Raw genomic sequence first — 20499 nt, forward strand, 5'->3', positions numbered from 1 at the left:
GTGAGTCGACACAAACAGCAGGAGAGCAGCGAGCGCTGACACGCCGCCTGTGGAGAGAAAATGACTCTTATGACTGGTCCGTCAAAGTCTCAGGTCAGAGTGTTGAAAACAAACGTCCCGATGGAACGAACAATGAGGCTCTGAGGCTCCTTCACAGGAGGAAAGGTTGAAAGGTTTGATAAATGCACTCGAAGGATCAACACAGACCAAAGATGTCGGCTCATATATCAGATTATAAAGTTTCTCGCCCTCCTTTGTGATGTCACAGTGTTGACCTTATTTAACTGGACGTGTTTATAAATGACATCTGGTGGACATCACGTGGACACGGTCGTGTGTTTGTGTTTGTGTCGAGATGTAAACCAAAGATCCTTCTCTTTGTTTCAAGGTTGTTTTTAATCACACGTCGAGAAAGCAAACACAAAAACACGCTGCCTTGGTTCCACTCGGTTGTTGTTGCTGTGGCAACAACAATCTGACTGTTGTGTTGCAGCCGCCCACCTTCTCTGCTGTGACAAAGAGTGTGTGTGTGTGTGTGTGTGTTTGCAAATGTGCGTGTGTGAAGGTGTCAGAATGTACAGTGAATGTGAGGAGTCGGCTCTCGTACGGATAGAACAGCCTGCAGCCAATCAGAGCTGCTGGTGTGAGGGATGATGGGAAACGGAGTCTGTTGTAGTATCAGGATCACAGCAGGAGGTCAGCATCGCTGTCAACACACACACACACACACACACACACACACACACACACACACACACTGTTTTTACTGACAGCTTCAGATAGTTATGCTGAGGCCTCGTCCTCACAGGTCATCCACAAATAGAAGCAAACACGAGCCAATCAGAAGCCAGAGACTCTCTGGGGAGCCTCGTGGTCTTTTAGGCCGGCGGCCCGGGTTCTAATCCGTCCCCCCCATCACTACCCGCTCTCTCTGTCCCCCCCCCTCCATTTCTGACTCTATCCACCCATCCTGTGTCTCCCCAGCTGTTGCCATGACGACAGACGAGGCAGAGAGTCACCAGAAGAAGCCGAGGCAGCAGGAGGAAGCCGGCCAGGAAGCCCGGCCGCCCTCGCCGGAGGAGGGCGAGCAGCTCCGGCCCCGAAACCGCAACTCTGCCGGCCGCGGCCTCTCCCGCCTCTTCTCGTCCTTCCTGAAGAGGCGCTCGCAGTGCGACAGCGAGGGGGGAGAGAGGGAGGACAAGGAGGGGGAGGAAGAAGCCAAGGCCCCCATCGCCGACCCCGAACCGGAGCTCAGGACGGAGGGAGAGGTGGCCCCGGATCAGCACTCGGTGAGCAGCGCTGAGGCTCAGGTCAGAAACCAGACTAGATATTACATGGAGCATAGATATATGTAACATAGATGTGTTGGTGTAGAGAGATGTGAGCGTCTCAGACAGGAGGGAGGCTTTCAATTCAATTCCATCAGGTCACCTCATCAGAGGACGGCAGGATCATTTGGGACTTTAATTTCTATTTATTTCTCGTGCAAATTAAATTAAAAATGGGGAGGGATAAAAGAGGCGGGTGTTTTCAGCCTCAGCGAGGTGAACAATCGACGGATCTGATCTGAGAGCGACCGGAGGGGAGGGAGAGAGGGGCGATTAATTTTTTTTTGGCCTCGTTAGATTTTTGCATCCGTGTGAATTTGGGGTCAAACATGTTAGAACATGTTAGAACATGTTTTTTTTTTTTTTCGTGAAGTCTTTATTTTTTTGTTTAAAGACAGCTCATCATGAGTCGAGTTAGGATGCACTCACGCTGACCTCTGCACCTCTAGATCAGATCATCATCATCAAGACAGACTCAGAGCTCAGTCATCACGTCGACATGTCCGCTGGTTTAACGGGTGAACAACGTCGACTCGTGCACTTAAAGAAGTTCATCTTAAAATTCTGGAGTTCACGGTTTTGCACGGGATTGATTATGTGTCCGTGCTCGTGCATGAAATGTGGCGTACTGAAAGATACAACATGTTCTTCATCACACACTTTAACACCCTCATGACTGTCAGAGGTCAGAGGTCAGAGGAGTTCAGCGCTGTGACCTAATCAAAGTGTTGGTGTGTCAGGCTGTGCAGGTAGAGAAGAAGGAGGCGGCGGAGGAGGAGGAGGAGGAGGAGGAGGAGGGAAAAGACACGGAGAAGGACAAAGAGCAGAAAGAAGAGGAGGCCACCCTGGAGAAGGAGAAGGAGGACAAGGAGAAGGAGGAGGAGGAGAAGAAGGAGGAGGAGGAGGAGGGAGGTCCTGAAGGAGGCAGTAAAGGAGAGAAGGAGGAGGAGGCCAAAGCTCCTCGAGCTCCACGCCGACCCAAGACGATGCAGATCAAAGTGACGCTGCTGGACGACGCTCTGTTTGAGTGTGAGCTGGACGTGAGTATGAACAGGTTCTGACTGCACTGTGTGTGTGTGTGTGTGTGTGTGTGTGTGTGTGTCACTGCTCAATCAGACAGCTGCAGGTCACACCTACACATTCACCACCTCGTACACTTCTATTTGGAAGTAAATGAGCCCCTGTGTGTCCTCGCTGCTCTCTCATGTTTGTCACTTTGGATAAAAGTGTCTGATAAATAATCTGGATGTTTAACAGCGGCAGTAAATCAAAAGGGACAATAAGTCACAGAGGCAAAAGTCAGCTGACAGCAACACATGTTAAAACTAACACCACTTCACTGAGTCGTTTCCATGACGACGTGATCTGCTTCCTGATGGACCGTCACCAAATCTGAACCAGAGGAAAGTTATCAGTCAGGAGAGAGAGAGAGAGAGAGAGAGAGAGAGAGAGAGACAGAGAGAGAGAGAGAGAGAGAGAGAGACAGAGAGAGAGAGAGAGAGAGAGAGAGAGAGAGCGTGTTTCAGTGTGAATCTGACAGATGTTAAAGCGTCCGCTGGGATCGTCCTCCGAGACTCTCTCACCATCTGCTGCTCTGATCAGCACGTTAATAAAACACAGCACACCGTTCTGTTACATCAGCAGGTCAAGGGTTTAACGCTCCCCCTGTGTGTGTGTGTGTGTGTGTGTGTGTGTGTGTGTGTGTGTGTGTGCGTGTGCGTGCCAGAAACACGCCAAAGGCCAGGAGCTGTTCATGAAGGTGTGTGACCACCTCAACCTGCTGGAGAAGGATTATTATGGTCTGGCCATCTGGGAGACTCCCATCATGAAGGTCAGCTTTAGTTGGAGTCAGACATGTTGTTTGTTGTTTACTCGTCAGAGTAATGCATGGTTTGTTCTGCTCCTCAGACCTGGATGGACCTGACCAAAGAGATCCGCAGGCAGGTGCAAGGTGAGCCGAGCGCCGTCTTTAAATCCCTCCGCCCGTCTTCTCAGTGAAACCTTTGTCTCACAGCTTCTCTGTCTCGCTCCAGGTGCCAACTATAACTTCACCTTCAACGTGAAGTTTTATCCTCCGGACCCGGCCCAGCTCTCTGAGGACATCACCAGGTAACAGTGAGACCTGTCAGGGCTGCTCTGTGTTACCGTTACACACACACACACACACACACACACACACACTCGGCCTCAACCTGACGTCAACGAAACAAAGAAGGTAAAAACAGAAATCTCCTCCAGCTTCAGATCTACAGAGCGACTGCTGCGGGACTCAAATATAAACTAACATAATCCTTTATTCATCTGGCAAACAGACATTTACTGTTTCACAGCAGCAAAGCAGGTTAGCAAGAAAGATCCCACAGTGCAGAATTAAATTAGATAAAAATATAAAAATGTGAAACAATATGCATAAAAGTTGAAAAGAGCGGGGCGCTGGTGGCGCAGCGGCAGCGTGCGCGTCCCATGTAGCGAGGCTGTGGTCCTCGCGCGGACGGCCTGGGTTCGTGTCCGGCCTGTGGCTCCTTTCCCGCATGTCTCTCCCCGTTCTCTCCTTCTCCATATTAAAGGAAAAAGGCCAAAAATAGATCTTTAAAAAAAGAGCCAGTAACATGTATGAACACTATCATGCATATAAGGATGGACATGTGAGTGCACAAGTGATGTATTTATTTATTGCTCACTAAGTCTAGTATATTGGCTCAATGTTGTGTGTGCAGGTACTACCTGTGTCTCCAGCTGAGGAAGGACATCCTGCAGGGCTGCCTCCCCTGCTCCTTCGTCACGCTGGCCCTGTTGGGATCGTACGCCTTGCAGTCGGAGCTCGGGGAGCACGACCCCGAGGTGCACGGCAGCGAGTACGCCAAAGAGCTGAAGATGGCCCAGGGTCAGACCAAGGAGCTGGAGGACAAGATGATGGAGCTGCACCAGACGTACAGGTCAGAGCCGCAGAGTGTGTGGAGGAAACGCATGAGTCTGTAAAGCTTTCTGCGTTCTAACCTCTCTCCATGTTTCATCTCCAACATTGATCCTAGTTTGAGCAGCTTTCTGCTGCTGGAGCTTATTAGAAACATGCAGAGGCTTTTTAGCTCGGGTACAATCACTTCTATCTGAAGCAGTTCCACTGCCCGCTTCCATCGCTGCAACACCTGTTCACCTGATAACTGCTCTCATATCTGGCAAACCCAGGGGCGTCCAAAACGGCCTTCAAAGCCCCGCCTACCTTCTCTGGTCCAATCAGATCCAGAGCATTCAGGAGCAGAATCTAAAGTTAGAAGGAGGACATACTGGCTGCTGCAGGTTTCCTTCATGATCACACAGGAAGAGAGCAGCTCTCTGATTGGTCCTTTAACATATTTATATTCTGTTTCATTTAGCAGGGTTTTATTTAAATCATATCATGACCGGTGATCTTTCTTTGGATGCATCTGTGTCTTGAGTTGTGATTTCTTGGTGCTGATAAAGTTTGTGTTTTTGTGTCAGGTCGATGAGTCCGGCTCAGGCCGACATGATGTTTCTGGAGAACGCCAAGAAGCTGTCCATGTACGGAGTCGACCTGCACCAGGCCAAGGTGAGCACAGTGGTCCAAACTCACGAGGACATTTAGAGGCAGGTGAAAACAAACCACACTGTGTCTGTGTGTCGACGTGTGCCGCAGCCTTCACAAACTCACACACACACACACACACACACACACACACGCTGTGTTTGCAGCTGTTTGCTTTCTTGAAACATCCCGGCGGCAGCGTGCAGATCAGAACAACAGGACGACATGTGACCGTCAGCTTTTACAGCAGAAACCAGGTCAATCTGTTTGCATCAGAGCTGGATTTAATCTCATATAGAGGGAGGGACCTTCACACGCCCGCACTGCCCCCTTGTGGTGGTCGGTGAGCAGTGCAAGGAGAGATCAGCACATCCAGGCACGATGCATACAAGGAGCAAGGCCTGAGGAAGATGTGACCTTTGACCTTCAGGACTGATCACGATAACAACTTTATTTAAAAACAGACGTTTACAAAGCGATGACTCAGATACAAGAAGAAGAAACCAGAGACATCACATGTTGTAAAAACAGAAGATTTAGACAGAAGGAGAAATCTGTTAAAAATGTATAAGATGAAGAAGAGTGAGACTTTTTAGGTTGGTAAAGAATGTAAAAAAATACATTTATAAGATTTAAAGGATTAGTCGTGAAGAGAAGTTTTAAGAAGGGCTCAAAATGATTAAAGGAAGTGAAAGAGGGGCAATCACATACAAGTGAGTTTTTATGTGAATCATAGACTTAGACTGAACTTTATTGATCCTTTTGGGATGACTCCCTCAAGGAAATTTAGGTTCCAGCAGCACATACAATAACAATAAAAATAAAAATGTAGCAGGTAACAAAACAAAAAGTAACAATGTAAAGAATAATATAGCATAAATAATAGAACACTCTTCCGTTGGAAAAAATATACAAAAAATATGCATGGAAGAAGCAAAATATACAAAAAAAAGGCAATGATTATTGTTGCGATTATTGCACTTGGTTGAGATTATTATTGCACATACAAGTGAAAGTGTCCATGTGTTATTGCACAGTGAGGGTAGAAGGAAAGACACTCCAACTCCTACCCCTCTGTCCCGTGTGCTCTAGTCCTCCTCCCCATCAAGTGAGGAGTTGTAGAGTGTGATGGCATGGCATCACAAATGTGTTTACAAATATTATTTTGTGTTTATACATGGATTGAAACACATTTGTGTGTGCATTAAAAATGCATTTGTGTATCGAGTCATATTTATATACAACTCCCAAATACAGTCTTTTGTCCTTTTTCGTGCATTTCTTTATTTCTGTGTGAGACTGTTCTGGCTCCAGAGGCCTCTAGCTAGAAACTCTTCATACATGCAGACAGAGGGAGTATTTTTAGGTACAGGTGCCTGGATGGGTCAATCCAAGAAGTGTCCGTACGTGTTGACCTCACATACTGTGAACCGTCCCCCCCCCCCTGTCTCTCAGGACCTGGACGGCGTGGACATCATGCTGGGCGTCTGCTCCGGCGGTTTGATGGTTTACAAAGACAAGCTGAGGATCAATCGTTTCCCCTGGCCCAAAGTCCTGAAGGTGTCCTACAAACGCAGCAGCTTCTTCATCAAGATCCGACCGTCTGAGGTACGACAGATCAGACTCCTGAAACCACGAGGCCTGTTTTAGACCTCCTTTCATGTTTGGTGTTTGAATGTATCTGAAAGCAGAGAAACACATTAGTGTGGATCGGATTCAAACGCTGACTCTATTCTGTCTGCGCTGTCGTCCTTTAATCATCTTCACCGAGAAGCTTTTCTGGTTTCTCATCCTCGCAGTCAAAAAACAAAACAAACGAAAACAGTCTGAAGAGATAAATCTGTCTGAGATCAGAGGAGCCCAACAAACAGCTGATGTCTCTTTGTAGCAATCTGCCTCCTTCACTCTGCATGCAGCATCCTAAAGGCTCTTTGACTGCATCATTTATTAGGCCTCATGTCCACCTCGTGTTTTCTACGAGAACCCGTTGAAGGTCAGAAAGACGCTGACTGTCTGTTTGTCTTTGTTCTAACAGGTTGAACAGTACGAGAGCGCCATCGGCTTCAAACTGCCAACCTACAAGGCGGCCAAGAAGCTGTGGAAAGTGTGCGTGGAGCATCACACCTTCTTCAGGTACCGTGTTGTTTCATCATGTTGGTTTGTTTTTCTGTCAGAGTAGAAGGTCTGTATTCGTTTCCCTGTGCGTGCAGACTGACGTCCACGGAGATGGCCACCACACCCAGGAAGTTCCTGGCATTGGGCTCCAAGTTCCGTTACAGCGGTCGGACCCAGGCTCAGACCAGACAGGCGAGCTCCCTGATCGACAGGCCGGCTCCTCTGTTCCAGCGCTCATCCAGCAAGAGGAACTCCCGCAGCCTGGACGGAGGTACGCTCTCCCACTTTGTGTTTAAACCAGCCTATCAGCACGCAGATCCTCCTCACGTTCTGAGGATGCTGCCGCACCATGATGTCTGTTCGGGGTTCTTAGCGCTGTGGTTAGCCAGGATTCAGACTTGTCGGATACAGTGAAGCCGTCACTCGGTGGAGAGAGACGGACGGCGGCTCCACAGCTGATAAACCCTGGGTCTGATAACACGAGCTCACAGGTTCATCAGTCTGAGACGTGCTCAGCTTCCAGCAGCAGGAGAGTGAATCCACGCTGTGAGAGAGGCCAGGTGATGATGTGAACACAGAGCTGATGCATGAGCACGCGTCACGCCAGGCAACGTTGTTCCAATCCTGGACTGTTGGTTTCTGGTGAGCCTGTGCTAATTGTCAGACGTGTTCAGAGATGTTGATAAAGACCTCGGCTGTTTTGAGTTACTGCCTTTCTATCAGCTCCAACCCGTCTGGAGACCGTTCTCTGTAAACCCTTGAGATGGTCGTGTGTGTGGAGACCCTGGTAATGGGTAGATTAGCGCTAGCACTAGCATTAGCATTAGCACTAGCATTAGCACTAGCGCTAGCATTAGCACTAGCACTAGCACTAGTCCGTGTTGCACCAACAGCTGTTCTTCCCCGTTCTGATGCTCGGTTTGAACTTCAGCAGATCTTCTTGAACATGTCGACATGCCTAAAGCATTAAGCCGCTGCCATGTGATTGGCTGATTGGATATTTGCAATAACATGCAGATAAACAGCTGTACCTAATAAAGTGGTCGGTGAGCACACGTCTCATTCTTGTTTTGTTTTTTTATCGGTCATATTTCTTTCAATGCCCAAAATCAAAAGTACCAACAAACAGATTTATTTAAATGTTAAGAACATTTATTGAGGTTCAGAGAAATCTTGCGATGGGTGTCTCTGTGTTCCTCGGCCTCGTGCTCTGCACGGTTCTCCGGGTCTCCTGAGCTAATCCAGAGACGGAAATCCGATGCTTCTCATATCTGGGTACATCTTCTCAGCAGGTGCAGGACTGGGACCCAACGGATCCTCCCGAGGCTTTAGCTGTCGTAGCTTCAGAGGAACTTCCTGATCACATGACGGACCTCTTAACGATGCCTCATTAAGGTTTACAGTTTGGAGGCCTGGACGCTCTGTTTGAATGGGCTCGTCCAGAGAAGGAAAGCCAATGTTCTTCATGTTTGGATATTTCCTCCCATCGGACCTCGTGTCCAGCATGATGGCAGAAGGGCGTGTGGCGTGAGGATCCTCCTGCAGCATTAGCTTGCAAACCTTTGGAGGGATCTCATCACGTGGAGAAGGAAACCCTCTTCTCTTCACACACAAGATCTCTGTCTCATGGAGGTCTACAGGAAACCTTTCATCCAGGGCGTCAACTGAAGGACTCTGAGGAAGAGGAATGTCCACCAGCACGCTGAGTGGCGTCAGTTCAGGCTCTTCCTCCTTTAGAGCCGGGAACAGGCACGGCAGATAGAAGCCCTCACTCTGAAGATCATCGGTCTCATACAGATCTGAAGGTGAACGTCCTGGAGGCGAAGGCCTGTCCCGAAGAGTCAGGGACAACAAGTCCTGCACAAGGTCATCCATGGCCAGACACTTCCTGTCCTTCTCTGTGATGTCCACATCATCAGGCAGAGGAATCCCGTGTGCCCTTCTGTGCAGATACTGGGACATGAAATCATCCAGCTGGTCATCCAGAGACGGAAACTCTGTCCATCGGACATCAGGGATCATGTTCTCCCTCACGTATGCAACGTCCTGTTTCTCTTCAGTGGGCAGAGGAACCTCTGCCAGCACACTGACGGGCAGCAGATCAGGACTGTCTTCTTCCAGAGCTGAGAGCTTCCTCAGAGACGTCCGTCTTGCATCTCCAGCTTCTCCCCGCACAGACGGCGCCCCGGCAGGCCTGAGAGCCAGCTCTTCTGGTTCAGGGCTCTGCGGCAGTCCACCCTCTTCAGGTTGGGGGAACGAAATGTAGAAGTACTGCCTGGGTGCAGATGTCAGTCGGGTTACGTTTTGACGGCTTCGCCTCAGGATGTGGTCCAACAGAAGCAGCATGCTGTCTTCAGGACGGAGAGACGCTGTAATGACGCCGCTCTCTGACGTGTTCGCCGGGGTTTCCTAAAACGATCGATGCTAACAATAACTGGTCTGAGGAGTAATGATTTTCAGTGTGGAGGTTTGAGGTTCCTCGCTGTGTGTCAGAACGCTCTGTTGTCATAAATGAGCCGGTGTTTAAAATGAGTCCGGAACACTTTGTTGTTTTCTTTTAAATCGAACTTTATTCAACATCACAAACACATCTGAATGCTCTCTAATCAGAACTGTGTGTTTTATTGTGCAAATCAAGAGAACCTGTTCGTGTGTCTACGACACAGTTTACAGTTTACTGTGACCCAAATCACTGCCTCTTCACTACATAGTGAACACGCCACTTTCTCGTGCTGTCCGAATTCTGAGTGAGCATGATTCCCCATACAGTCCACTCAGTGTATCCCACAATGCCAAGCGATGGTCACTAGTCAAGCAGTATATACCATCATGCATTGCGGTTTTGCGAGCGGAGAGTGGCGTTTGACTCGGCTGCTCTCAGACGGACGAGTCGAGCGGCCGGCGTGGACGCAGAAACACGGTAAAGTTCACGTTTTGAAGGCTTTTAATGAAACCTTTGATCAGTTTCAATAAAGAGTAAATATGGTTAGCCTTCGTAACGCTAGTTTGTCCTGATGATGGTGACAGACGAGAGTCTGTGAGCAGAAAGAAAGTCTGACAATATGTCACTACATGTCACATTCAATATGTTACTGTATTATATGTTAATATATGTTATATGTGTCATATATGTGTCATATATGTTACACATGTTTATTATCTGTAAATGTTTTTAGTATTGTCGAAGTTTTCACTGAAACTCGCGCCGTTGTCGTTATTATTGATCTGCATGTTTCAAAACTCACCATAAAGGGAACGAGTGAGTGATGCTAGCTGTGGGAGTGTCACCCACCTGGGGGAGGGGCTACTGCCCTTTGTGATGTCATGAAGGGAAAATCTCCAAACGGCCTGCTTGAGCACACATTTGGAGGCAAGATGGCGCCTGTTACCGGCAGTGCCCCGGCTCGCTCTCTGTTGTGCAGATTGTTAATGGTTATTGTTTCACTATATGTGATCTTAGCAGCCCACATGACAAATGGAAGTGTCCTGGCTTTACTAACTTATGATTGGGACTCTTTGTTTCGTATCAAAGAGTCGTTGGAGGACATGTTTGATACTTTGAACTTCCGCCATCTTTGTGTTCAATTGAATCAGTTGACACCTTCAAAAGTCAACTGAAGACGCTTTTATTTGTCCAGGCTTTTAATTAGCCTCTTTAGGGCTGTTTTGATCTCTGTACTGTCTTGACCTGTATATTGCGTGTGATGTTTTTAACTTTGTTTGTGAAGCACTTTGTGGCCTCTGCCTGTGAAATGTGCTATATAAATAAAATTTACTTACTTACATTTACTGAAAAGTGGAGCAGGCAGAAGACGGAGAGGATGGACTTTTCTTATCATTGTCAACAGATTAGAGACAGATGTTAGAGTGAGAGGAAGATGGAGAGGAGGATTTGTCATTTTGAGAAATTTAAATTTAAAAACCTTTCAATATTTTTAAAGTACTTTATGACCTAATGTTCAGTTATTTTTATATTGATAGGACACCTATAAGGACCATGAATAGACTTTGTTCTGAAACCTTTGAATCTGAAGAAAGCGTCAGACAGAACATGCTGTTAACCTTTAAACATCATTCAAGTTTGCAGAGTTGTTCTATGTGCTTCTGTTCTGTACGTCTCCGTTTGATGAATGACTCCATTGTTTATCTCCACAGCCATGGCGTCCACCCCCGACAATAAGTCCACTCGTCCGGTCAGCGCTCCTGTGATGTCACCAGTGTCACCCGGGGAGGCGACCCCGTCCCCGCTGCTCAGCGCCCTGCGCCGCTCTGACCACCGCGACGGCTCCGCCCTCAGAGGACCCCGCTGTGCCATCAGGAAGCCGGCCAAGAAGGCGGAGAGTCAGCCGACCGAGCAGAGCAAGAGCCAGAGTCCCCGACCAGAGAACACGCCGGACATCAAGGTACAGATCAGAGCGCGGCTCGGTGTTGTTATCAGATATCAGAGAAGTGAAGGAGCAGACAGGACTGATCGATCAGAAATGTGAAGATCTAAAGTCTGATGAAATGTTCCAGATGCAGAATTATTATTTATTACATGTCGTTCAATCTGCTGTGTTTCTCCTGTAGTGTTACTTTTATCAGAAGTGTCATTAAGGCAGTGAGGGAGTGTGTGTGTGTGTGTGTGTGTGTGTGTGTGTGTGTGTGTGTGTGTGTGTGTGTGAGGTTGTTCCTGGGCCCGTATCCGCAGACATTCAGAGAATAATTCCAGAGCGCGCCTCGTTTATTTGGGATGTGGGAACGTTTTTCAAAGCCGCTCTGAGCGAAGCACGAATCAGAAACTTCGATCTGAGCGGGAGGAGGCGGAGCTAACCCCCATCACTAGCTCCATCCTTCGAGAGCTGTGATTGGTTGATCTCGACAAAAGATGCTAAACATTCTCGGTGTGATTCTGGAGGTGAAAAGAAAGCATGAAACCGCTCGTTGAATAAACTCTGATCGACACCACGAGGCTGTGAAAGATCTCCTCGCTGCTCCGACCCGTTTGTGACTGGAGGAAGCTTTGTGAACACGGCCCCTGATGTTTGAGAGTGTGAGTGAGTGGTTGTTCCTGGTTTAAAAAAAAAAAAAAAAAAAAGCCCCCCGCGGTGACAGTGTGAGTCTGTGTGTGCCATCAGACCGTGGCGAGGAGAGAGCGAAGGCACTCGCCCTCCGTGACCACGGCCAACGGGGAGAGAGAGAGAAAGAGCCAGGTTTGTTTGTGCTGCATGTTCAGACTGCAAACAGACAGAAGCATGTTGGTTCATGTGACTCAGAGAGACGTTCACTTCCTGTAACGCTGCTAAGAAATGGCCGTCGTAGAAGTGAAGAGTTGAAGCTGCTTGAGGTCAGATGTTCTCGGCCTTTAAATGAGTGTCGATGGAAATTATGTTTTTCTTTTTTTGTTGCACGTTTTAGTAAAACAGGAGGAGATAATTGTATTTGTTTGCAGGTTTGATTGAGTTTATATTTAGACATCAGGGGGAGGAGTTACGCATGTGTGTGTGTGTGTGTGTCACCGTGTTATAAAGGCACACTGAGCTGTAACATGCAGTAACTGTGTCTCTCCTCTGCTGGGCGCCGCGGGGGCGGGGCAGCACTCTCCTCAGGACAAAACAAAGATGGAGGTGATGCGTGTGAGGAAGGTTAGCATGGTCTGAGCTCGTCTCACATCCTCATCCCTGCATCGGCCACACACACACACACACACACACACACACACACACCAAGACGCCTGATTCTGTCTCTGTTGTCTCGCATTCTCCATCACAGAGACACAAGGGGGCGCTGTAACCGTCCGGATTCTGATCATGATTTCTGGCTGGCCGTGATTCTGTGATGAGCTTGAACGCATCATGTCAGCTGCACATCGACTTGTTCACTCGCGCATGAAAAACCGATCAGTTCTGATCATTCAGTCGTGATCGTCTTCTTCTCCCCAAGAACTAAATAAACCCACAGAGCTTTTTACAAACAGACAAAGTTCTGAAGGATTGTCCTGATGTTCAGAAACAAAGTGCGTTAAAGGAAATATTAAACAGCGAGGTTTTAATGGGACAGGAAGTCAAAGGGCTGTCTCTGTTTACGCCTGAGTCGTGATGTGTTTAAGGTCCCAAATTAAATATTTCCATCATCATCTTTCTTTCAAAATAAAAGCATAACTTAAACTGATTTAAAATGCAAATCATGGGATTAACTTAACTATTGACATTCAGCAATTAATCAGCATTAATTAGTTTCAATCTAAAGTTTACTTGAATAATCTGTCTGCAGATTTCTCAATAGTTTGGACAGTAAAGAAAGATTAACTGTTTAATTATTTCATCTGTTGAAATTCAAAGTGTGACTGATAAAAGTTGAAACGTCTGGAGTGACAGCAGAACGCGGTTTCTCCTCCTGCACACGCCTCTGCACCGCCGCAGCTTCTGCATGAACAGCATGAAACTCAGCTCACAGCATTGAGTGTGTGTCTGCCTCTCTCACACACACACACACACACACACACACACACAGCCCTGTAAAGTGTGTGTGTTTGAGCACCCTCTCACACACTGAGACCTGTGACCCATGTCACCGCCTCGGCCAGCGCTGCTTGTGGACTTCATTACAAATCAAATATTAAAAATGTTTGAGTGAATTATTTCCAACCAGGTGTTCCCTTTTTTCTGCAGAAAAGAGCAAAGAAACTTGAGGGGGAAACGATTTATATCAGACATAGCAATTTAATGTTGGAGGTTTGTATATGCTCGTCTTCAGTTTTCTGTTCTGGCTGTTGGTCGTCTCGTTTTTCTTTCTCTGCATGAACGTTTCTGGTTTGTTTTTTTTGCTTTCTGTTTCTCTTCATCTCTCGCCTCGTTTCCAGCTGAACCCTAAAGGCTTGGCATGCACTATTTTCCTCTCTGACTCTCATGCAAGTAGCTCCACTGACTCTCTCGTCTCTCCTCTTTTCATCACTTCATTTGTGAGATATGACTGGGAAAGCTTTATTTGAACACAAGTCTGAGACATGAGCTCTGGTGTCTGTGTGGACTCATAAAAAACAAACTACAACATGTTTGTTATCCTACAATATATTTAAAGTGTTCTGTACTAAAAGCTCCAAAATAATAGTGATGCACCTTTGTGACATTTCCTATTCTTGAAAGCTCTACCACTGGATGTTAAACAAGATGAGTGACAGCATGCTGAAAGACCTTAACATTCCCAATAATAAGGGATGCATTTTACTGTTAAAGAAACAAGGATTAGTTTATTTATTTTTAGGTCACATGATCTCCTCCTCTTCAGTGTAAATCAGTGTCAGAGCTCCTCTTCATCATGTGTGTGAAGTGTGTTGTTGTAAATCCACTCTGATCCTGTATTTGATCATGTCTATAAACCCCTCTATTTCAGCCCTGCTCAGAACAGGCTGTTTCTGTGTCTGTAGCTTTAAATATGTAAATGAGCTGTGTCTGACCACGCCCCCTCTCTGGAAGGGCTCGGGTGTACTCGCTGCTTTCTGGCTCCATGTCCTATTGTTTACGGTGAGAAGGCAGACTCAGAGGGCAGGACAAACACCTAGCTGTGGGAGTGTCACCCACCTGGGGGAGGGGCTACTGCCCTTTGTGATGTCATGAAGGGAAAATCTCCAAACAGCCTGTTTGAGCGACACATTTTCTGAAAAGTGGAGCAGGCAGAAGACGGAGAGGATGGACTTTTCTCATCATTGGGGGGTTCGTAGATGGACTAGAGACACATGTTAGAGTGAGAGGAAGATGGAGAAGAGGAGTAGAAAATGTGACCTTTGATAAAAGAAAATGAAACAACATAAATTGCATGGACTGTTGGGACGACGAAGCAGCTGTCAGTTAAAATACAACAAGACTGTTGTGAAGCAAACCATAAACATGACAGACTGATGCGTACAGCTACAGGTCCAAGTCCAGACTTTATATCAGCACTCACGGCGAACCACTTAAAAGTAACCATCTGTTGTATTTTACACAGTTTCAGCGTCTGTGTCGATGGAGCGGCCATCTTGGATCTGAATATCACTCTTAAATGAGCTGCAGTCAGAAATGTGTCAGCAGGGAGATAATAAAACAATTAAATCAGGTTTTTGTTCTTTCCCAGTCATGTCGCGCCTCTCACACATTGTGCACTGTGTTGTTGTGTCTCTCTGGTCTCCATGGTTACTGAGGACTTCCTGTTTCCATGTATTTGAATAATTCAACCCCCTGTGATTGGTCGTGTTCTCTATGTTCAACACTCACTTTAACCCTGTGATGTGATTCCAGTGAAGAGAAGGAGGCATCTTACATTTATTATTATATTACATTTATATATTATATTTTACTGTCATCATGGTGACAAACTGTTCAACTTTTCAGTGTCTCCTTTTTGTTTTTTTAACATCCAGACATTCTCTTGGTTAAACCTCAGTCTGCTTACAATGTGACATGTCGGCCTCTTCTTCCTGTTTGTCTCTGATTCAGCCCCCTGCCTTGTATTCAGCCTGCGCTTTACACCATGAAGTCAAGTTTTCATTAGTTTCTCTGGCTTGGAAAAATTAGCTTCTTCTGAAAATGTTTCGCCTTTAGCTTAGCTTTAATCTGCGTCCCACATTAGGGCTGCAATATTAAAATATTCACTTTCCAGCAGTTTGATTGGAAAGTATGAAAGAACAACAGAATGGTTATTATTCTGTGAGGAAGAATGGAAGTCTGCACACTGAGGTCGTGATTCACAAAAAGACTGCGCAGCTTTTACGCTTTCTCAACCTTTGCAAATAAATCAAAAAGATGAAATCACCGAACACGCGCTGAGGGTTCAGTCAGCCGTTCTGAAGCCATCGGGTGGGAAAATGTCCCCTCGTTACGCACATCAGCCTCACTGCAAAAAGTGTTGAAATCTGAGAGTTGGTGGGAACTGCGCCGCAGTGTTTCAAATAGATGATCAAGTGTAAAGGTTCCAGTGATCAGGAAATGATTCCCCCTCTCTATGAATAAAAAAAAATAAAGCATGTGTGCATGAATTCTGTAGATATTACTTCCTTTAAGTTGTCCTTGTTATGAAATGGTTTCATTAGTTAGCATTGAGCTACGTCAGAGTGAGAGTGCAGCTCCGCACTGAGAAAAGCTGCAGACAGCTTCTCTCCACAGTCAGACACCATGCAAGAGCACGACGACTGTTAGCGTGTGCCAGAACATCATTAGTGTTTCATACAAAGTGAAACAGATGTTGAGAACGAGCACGGATGATGCTCAGTGTTTAGAGCTGTTAGCTGCTGCAGTCTTTTAGTCGTGAATCAGACTCTGAAAGGTGCAAACATCAAAGAAGAACATTTACAGCTCAGCTTAAATAATGATAATAAAATAAAGTTTGAAGCTTTAAAGCTATTTATGAATAAATCCAAGGCCCCTGGAAACAGCAGAGGATCCCATCATGTGCATCACTAAGTTAATTGATGAATTGTTTTCCTGCAAACTGAACTCGCCCACACGAGGTTTCACACTTCAGTCAGAGCGTGAGCCACCAATCAGGAGCCGTCATCAGTTCAGCTAACGAGCTAGCGAGTTCAGGCTGATGAACGCTGTGACTGAATAATGTTCATGTCCTCAGAATAACAGAGGAAACAAGCAGGCTAAATACAAGTGCACACTTTGTTCATTCCTCCTCCTGTAGTTTGTCACTCTGTCACCTTCTGTCGACCTGCTCTGACTGTCACCTTCCTGTTGAAGGACCTGGATAAGACCCAGACTGGCATCATGCGTCACCACACGAGCATCAGCGAGCTGAAGAGGAGCTTCATGGAGTCGGTCCCCGAGCCTCGACCCAGCGAGTGGGACAAACGTCTCTCCACCAACTCACCTTTCCGCACGGCGAGCATCAACGGCCAGCTGCAGCCAGCGGTGAGTCCCCGCGCTGCGAGGCAGGACTGCAGATTATTCTCCAGATAATCTCATTCACAGAGTCGCATCATCCACACACACACACACACACACTCGGAGTGTTTTATTTGTTTTGCTATGTGGCTACGCCAACAGCTTTCCCCTGCTCCCAGGCTTACGCTCAGCTCAGCCAATCACATCCCTCCTCTTTCTCTGAGCTGGAGACGTGGACACAGAGGTGATGTCATTTTGATCACCTGACTCTCAGTAAGTCAGCAGGGGCGTGTCCAAAACGGCGGCATGGGCCCCCACTTGAAGTCTAATTGGCCGGCACAGAATCCCAAACTATTTTCCTCGTGGCGGGTGGAACGTGTCAGGATCTGTTACTCAGGCTAAAAGTCACCTTCAGCATTCTACGACTCGTTCGTCTCACTGATGGCTGCTGGGAAGAAGCTGTTTTTGTATCTCTTGGTTTTACAGGATACATAAAGTCGAGATCAATCCAAACCTTTCCTCGGGGGAAACGGAGCAAAATGAAAAGTAGGGCTGTAGAGAGAGGAGGCCGTTATGTGCACAGCACGTAGGAAGGTGAGCGAAGAAAAAGCTCAAGGTCATCACAACGTTTCAACCAGAATCAGAAAGACTTGATTAATCCCGGGGGGGAGGTTCAGTAACCGGAGGTCAGGTCGGAGGTCAGGTGGTCGTTTTCTTCTGGTTGAAATGTTGTGATGAATCCAAGCGTTTGTGCTTCTTCTTCCTCAGTCGGCTCCTCTTATAAAGGAAAAGATTCTTCATATTACTTTGTTGGAGCCGCCTGTAAGAGAAGGAATATTTGGACGTGTTCTTAAACTCTTAATATTAGTTTGCATCTGTCTTGTGTGGTTAGTTATCAAGTTTTACCCTTTGACCTGTAATCTCCATATCTCAAAGTAGAGAAGTACTGTGGCTGAAGACACACATTTGTTATACTTCTGTCTCAAACTTATTTGCCCCGTGTAGCCGAGGATGTTGAGCAGTACCCTGATCGTCCACTGGGTGGTGCTGTTGGCTTTCTCCATTTCATTTCACCGCTTCAGCATGACTGTAGCTGCAGTCACAGAGGGGCTAGACGCTTCGGGATGTTTTTCCATGTTTGCTGAAGCGAGGACGAATGTGCGTGTGTGTGTGTGTGTGTGTGTGTGTGTGTGTGTGTGTGCGTGTGTGTGTGTGTGTGTGTGTGTGTGTGTGCGTGCAGGAGAGGAGGTCCACTGTTGTACCTGCATATAAACTAGTTGGCGGCGTTTCTGAGGTAAAGGTATCTTCTTGATCTGGAGCTCTGTGACATAGGCTGCAGCAGGTTTCACACTGAGCCCAGTCAAAGAAAGAGAACGGCAGCTGGAGGCTCGATAACAACACACTGTGCTCGGCTGCAAGCTCAAGGGTTCAGTATGCTTCAAACCAGCTCATTCAATTAACAAACATGTTGCCTGAACATGTCTATGAAGGCTCAGGTGTCCGTGCGTCCTCATGAGACAACCTGCACACTGTGATGTGTCGAGGGGAAAAGATGTACCTGTCAGCTGCCTCTTTAGAGCCGGGACTTCAGCTTTTTTTTTTATTGTAGTTTTCTGAAGCCTGATGTGGCCTCCTTAGGACGAGAGGGAGGAGCTGAAGAGGAAATAACAAGTTCATTAAGTGTTGTGGCTCCTGCAGAGGGAGACGCTGAGTGAGCCAGAGAGACACAGAAAGACGCCCGACGTGTCCTCAGGGACAGCGAGAGGCAGCTGATTGACGGCCGCTTGCTAACTAAAGAAGCTGTTTCCTGTGAGAGGAAAAAACCCACAAGTCAATAAATGTGTGACATCACTGAACAAGCTGACGAGCCAGCGATGGTGACCAAAAGTGGATCTCAGACTTGTTTGTCTCATTAAGTTGAGTGACTGATTTAGCTGATTGGATAGCAGCTGTCACTCAAAGAGGCCACACCCCTAATTATTCATAAATCTCTTTGATAGGATGAAAACAGGCGATTATTGTTTGCTGTAAAGTCTGACATTTTAACGTGGGGCTCTATTGAGATTGACTCACTTTTAGAGACGACCTCAAGTGGACACTCGAGGAACTGCAGTTTTTTCTTTTTTTTTACTTTTACTGTTGTTTATCTTTTACGCTCAGGAGTTCATTGCGTTGCGATCTAGATTCTTCATACTCTCTCATCATCTTATCGTCCAATCACTCTTAGAGGTGGGCGTGGCCGATCATTCAGGGGGGAGGGGTTTCAGCGCTGTTCAGTGATCTTGAAATCACTACTTTGAAGCATACTGGCACCTTTTATCGGCTGGATCCCGCCCCCTTTAACCCCGCGCCCTCTTACCCCTGCCGTCACTCTACGATTGGCTGCCGCAGCTTTGACATCCTGCTTGATCTGCCAACCAATCGCATGGCTGGGTTAACCCTGATGATGCATGACTCTTGTGCCTGGTGTGATGAGTGAAAGACTGAAAAAGGAAAACAAGCTAAAGACTAATGATTCGCAGCCAGAGGACTGACCTCCCCCCTCCTTCCCCTTCTTCATTTGTCTCACCCTCCTCCCCCCCCCCTGTATCCCCCCCCTCCCCCCCGGATGTCTTTATGTGCCTTTCTCTGTCTTATATCTCTTCAGTCTCCTTTCCATTCCCCCTCAAACTCTGGGCTTGTTTCCCGAGCAGCTCCATCCCCCCTCCCCCTCCCCCTCCACCTCCCCCTCCACCCTCAGACAATGACGCTGAAGGTCACAGAGGATGTCAGTACTCCGACCTGCCCCTGTTTCCCCGTGGCTCTCGGCTCCCCTCCACCCCAAACTTAAACACACACACACACACTTTCTCTCTCAGAAGTCAAATCCTGCACTGAAACCATTTTTTTTTTTACTCAATAATCCAGTCGTAGTGTCACTTTTTTTCTTTTCTTGCAAAAGAGCCTGAGGCACAATTTCAGCAATTTCATATTATTGCTGAATGCTATAAAATTATGATGACACATGGGATGAAAAAAATAGAAGTAGTGTGTGTTGCATCACCTCGCTGCAGCTCCCCGAGCAGAGTCTTACAGGCTGAACACACATCCTGCCTAGTGTGCAATAAAGCATCCCCATCACCTTTATTTAGCACAATGATCACAAATACGGTTTCATGGCAAGCTCCTCGACATCAGAGGCGCCAGTACTACACTGTAATGCTCCCATTATGAAGCAGTGCAGATTACGCAGTCAGGCTCTGCCAGATCTTCTGCTGTGTCTTCCTTCCTGTTGGCATCTCGAGGACTTTGCACTGCCAAACAGTTTGCACTAGCTAGCGTTTTAGCTGCCAGAGATTGCCTTTCCTATTCCCACCATGAAGCAAAGATTTATTAATCCTCAGAGCACTCCTCCCTCCCTCCCTCCCTCCCTCCCTCCTTCCTCTCTTTAGACCACGTCACTGTCCCGACCTGCCACCTTTTGTAGGAACAACAGAGTCAGCAGAACTCCGCCACAGTCGACACCCTTCGAAAACCTTCATTTGAATATGTCACATCGTTTCCTCGGTAGCCGATAACAACACATGAGGAACGGCTCTGCTGTTCTTTACTCGTAGCAGGAACCAATCACGGTCAGACGTTATTTACAATCTGTTGACCCGCGTCCATCTGCAGCTTCACCTGCACGCTG

The 20499-nt window shown here is 47.1% G+C and overlaps 2 protein-coding genes across 3 annotated transcripts in view; one reads left to right on the top strand and one right to left on the bottom strand.

Annotated features, from left to right (window-relative positions):
- Positions 1-20499, top strand: part of epb41a (erythrocyte membrane protein band 4.1a) — a 31924-nt gene that overhangs the window by 81 nt on the left and 11344 nt on the right. For both annotated transcript variants that reach the window (XM_079368477.1, XM_079368478.1), the window contains exons 2-16: positions 985-1310; positions 2069-2368; positions 3055-3159; positions 3237-3279; positions 3362-3437; positions 4046-4264; positions 4809-4896; positions 6328-6480; positions 6908-7005; positions 7083-7258; positions 11143-11390; positions 12105-12179; positions 12564-12611; positions 13638-13700; positions 16686-16856. In XM_079368477.1, coding sequence (XP_079224603.1) covers positions 993-1310; positions 2069-2368; positions 3055-3159; positions 3237-3279; positions 3362-3437; positions 4046-4264; positions 4809-4896; positions 6328-6480; positions 6908-7005; positions 7083-7258; positions 11143-11390; positions 12105-12179; positions 12564-12611; positions 13638-13700; positions 16686-16856 — 2181 coding nt within the window. In that variant the 5' untranslated portion in view covers positions 985-992. The remainder of the gene's footprint in view (positions 1-984; positions 1311-2068; positions 2369-3054; positions 3160-3236; positions 3280-3361; positions 3438-4045; positions 4265-4808; positions 4897-6327; positions 6481-6907; positions 7006-7082; positions 7259-11142; positions 11391-12104; positions 12180-12563; positions 12612-13637; positions 13701-16685; positions 16857-20499) is intronic.
- The window catches only part of LOC306839679 (uncharacterized protein), a 53716-nt gene continuing 41320 nt past the window's right edge, over positions 8104-20499 (bottom strand). The window contains exon 2 of the mRNA XM_079368487.1: positions 8104-9143. Coding sequence (XP_079224613.1) covers positions 8224-9009 — 786 coding nt within the window. The 5' untranslated portion in view covers positions 9010-9143 and the 3' untranslated portion in view covers positions 8104-8223. The remainder of the gene's footprint in view (positions 9144-20499) is intronic.

This window comes from Symphodus melops (genome assembly GCF_947650265.1).
Source record: "Symphodus melops genome assembly, chromosome: 18".
Classification (NCBI taxonomy): Eukaryota; Metazoa; Chordata; class Actinopteri; order Labriformes; family Labridae; genus Symphodus; species Symphodus melops.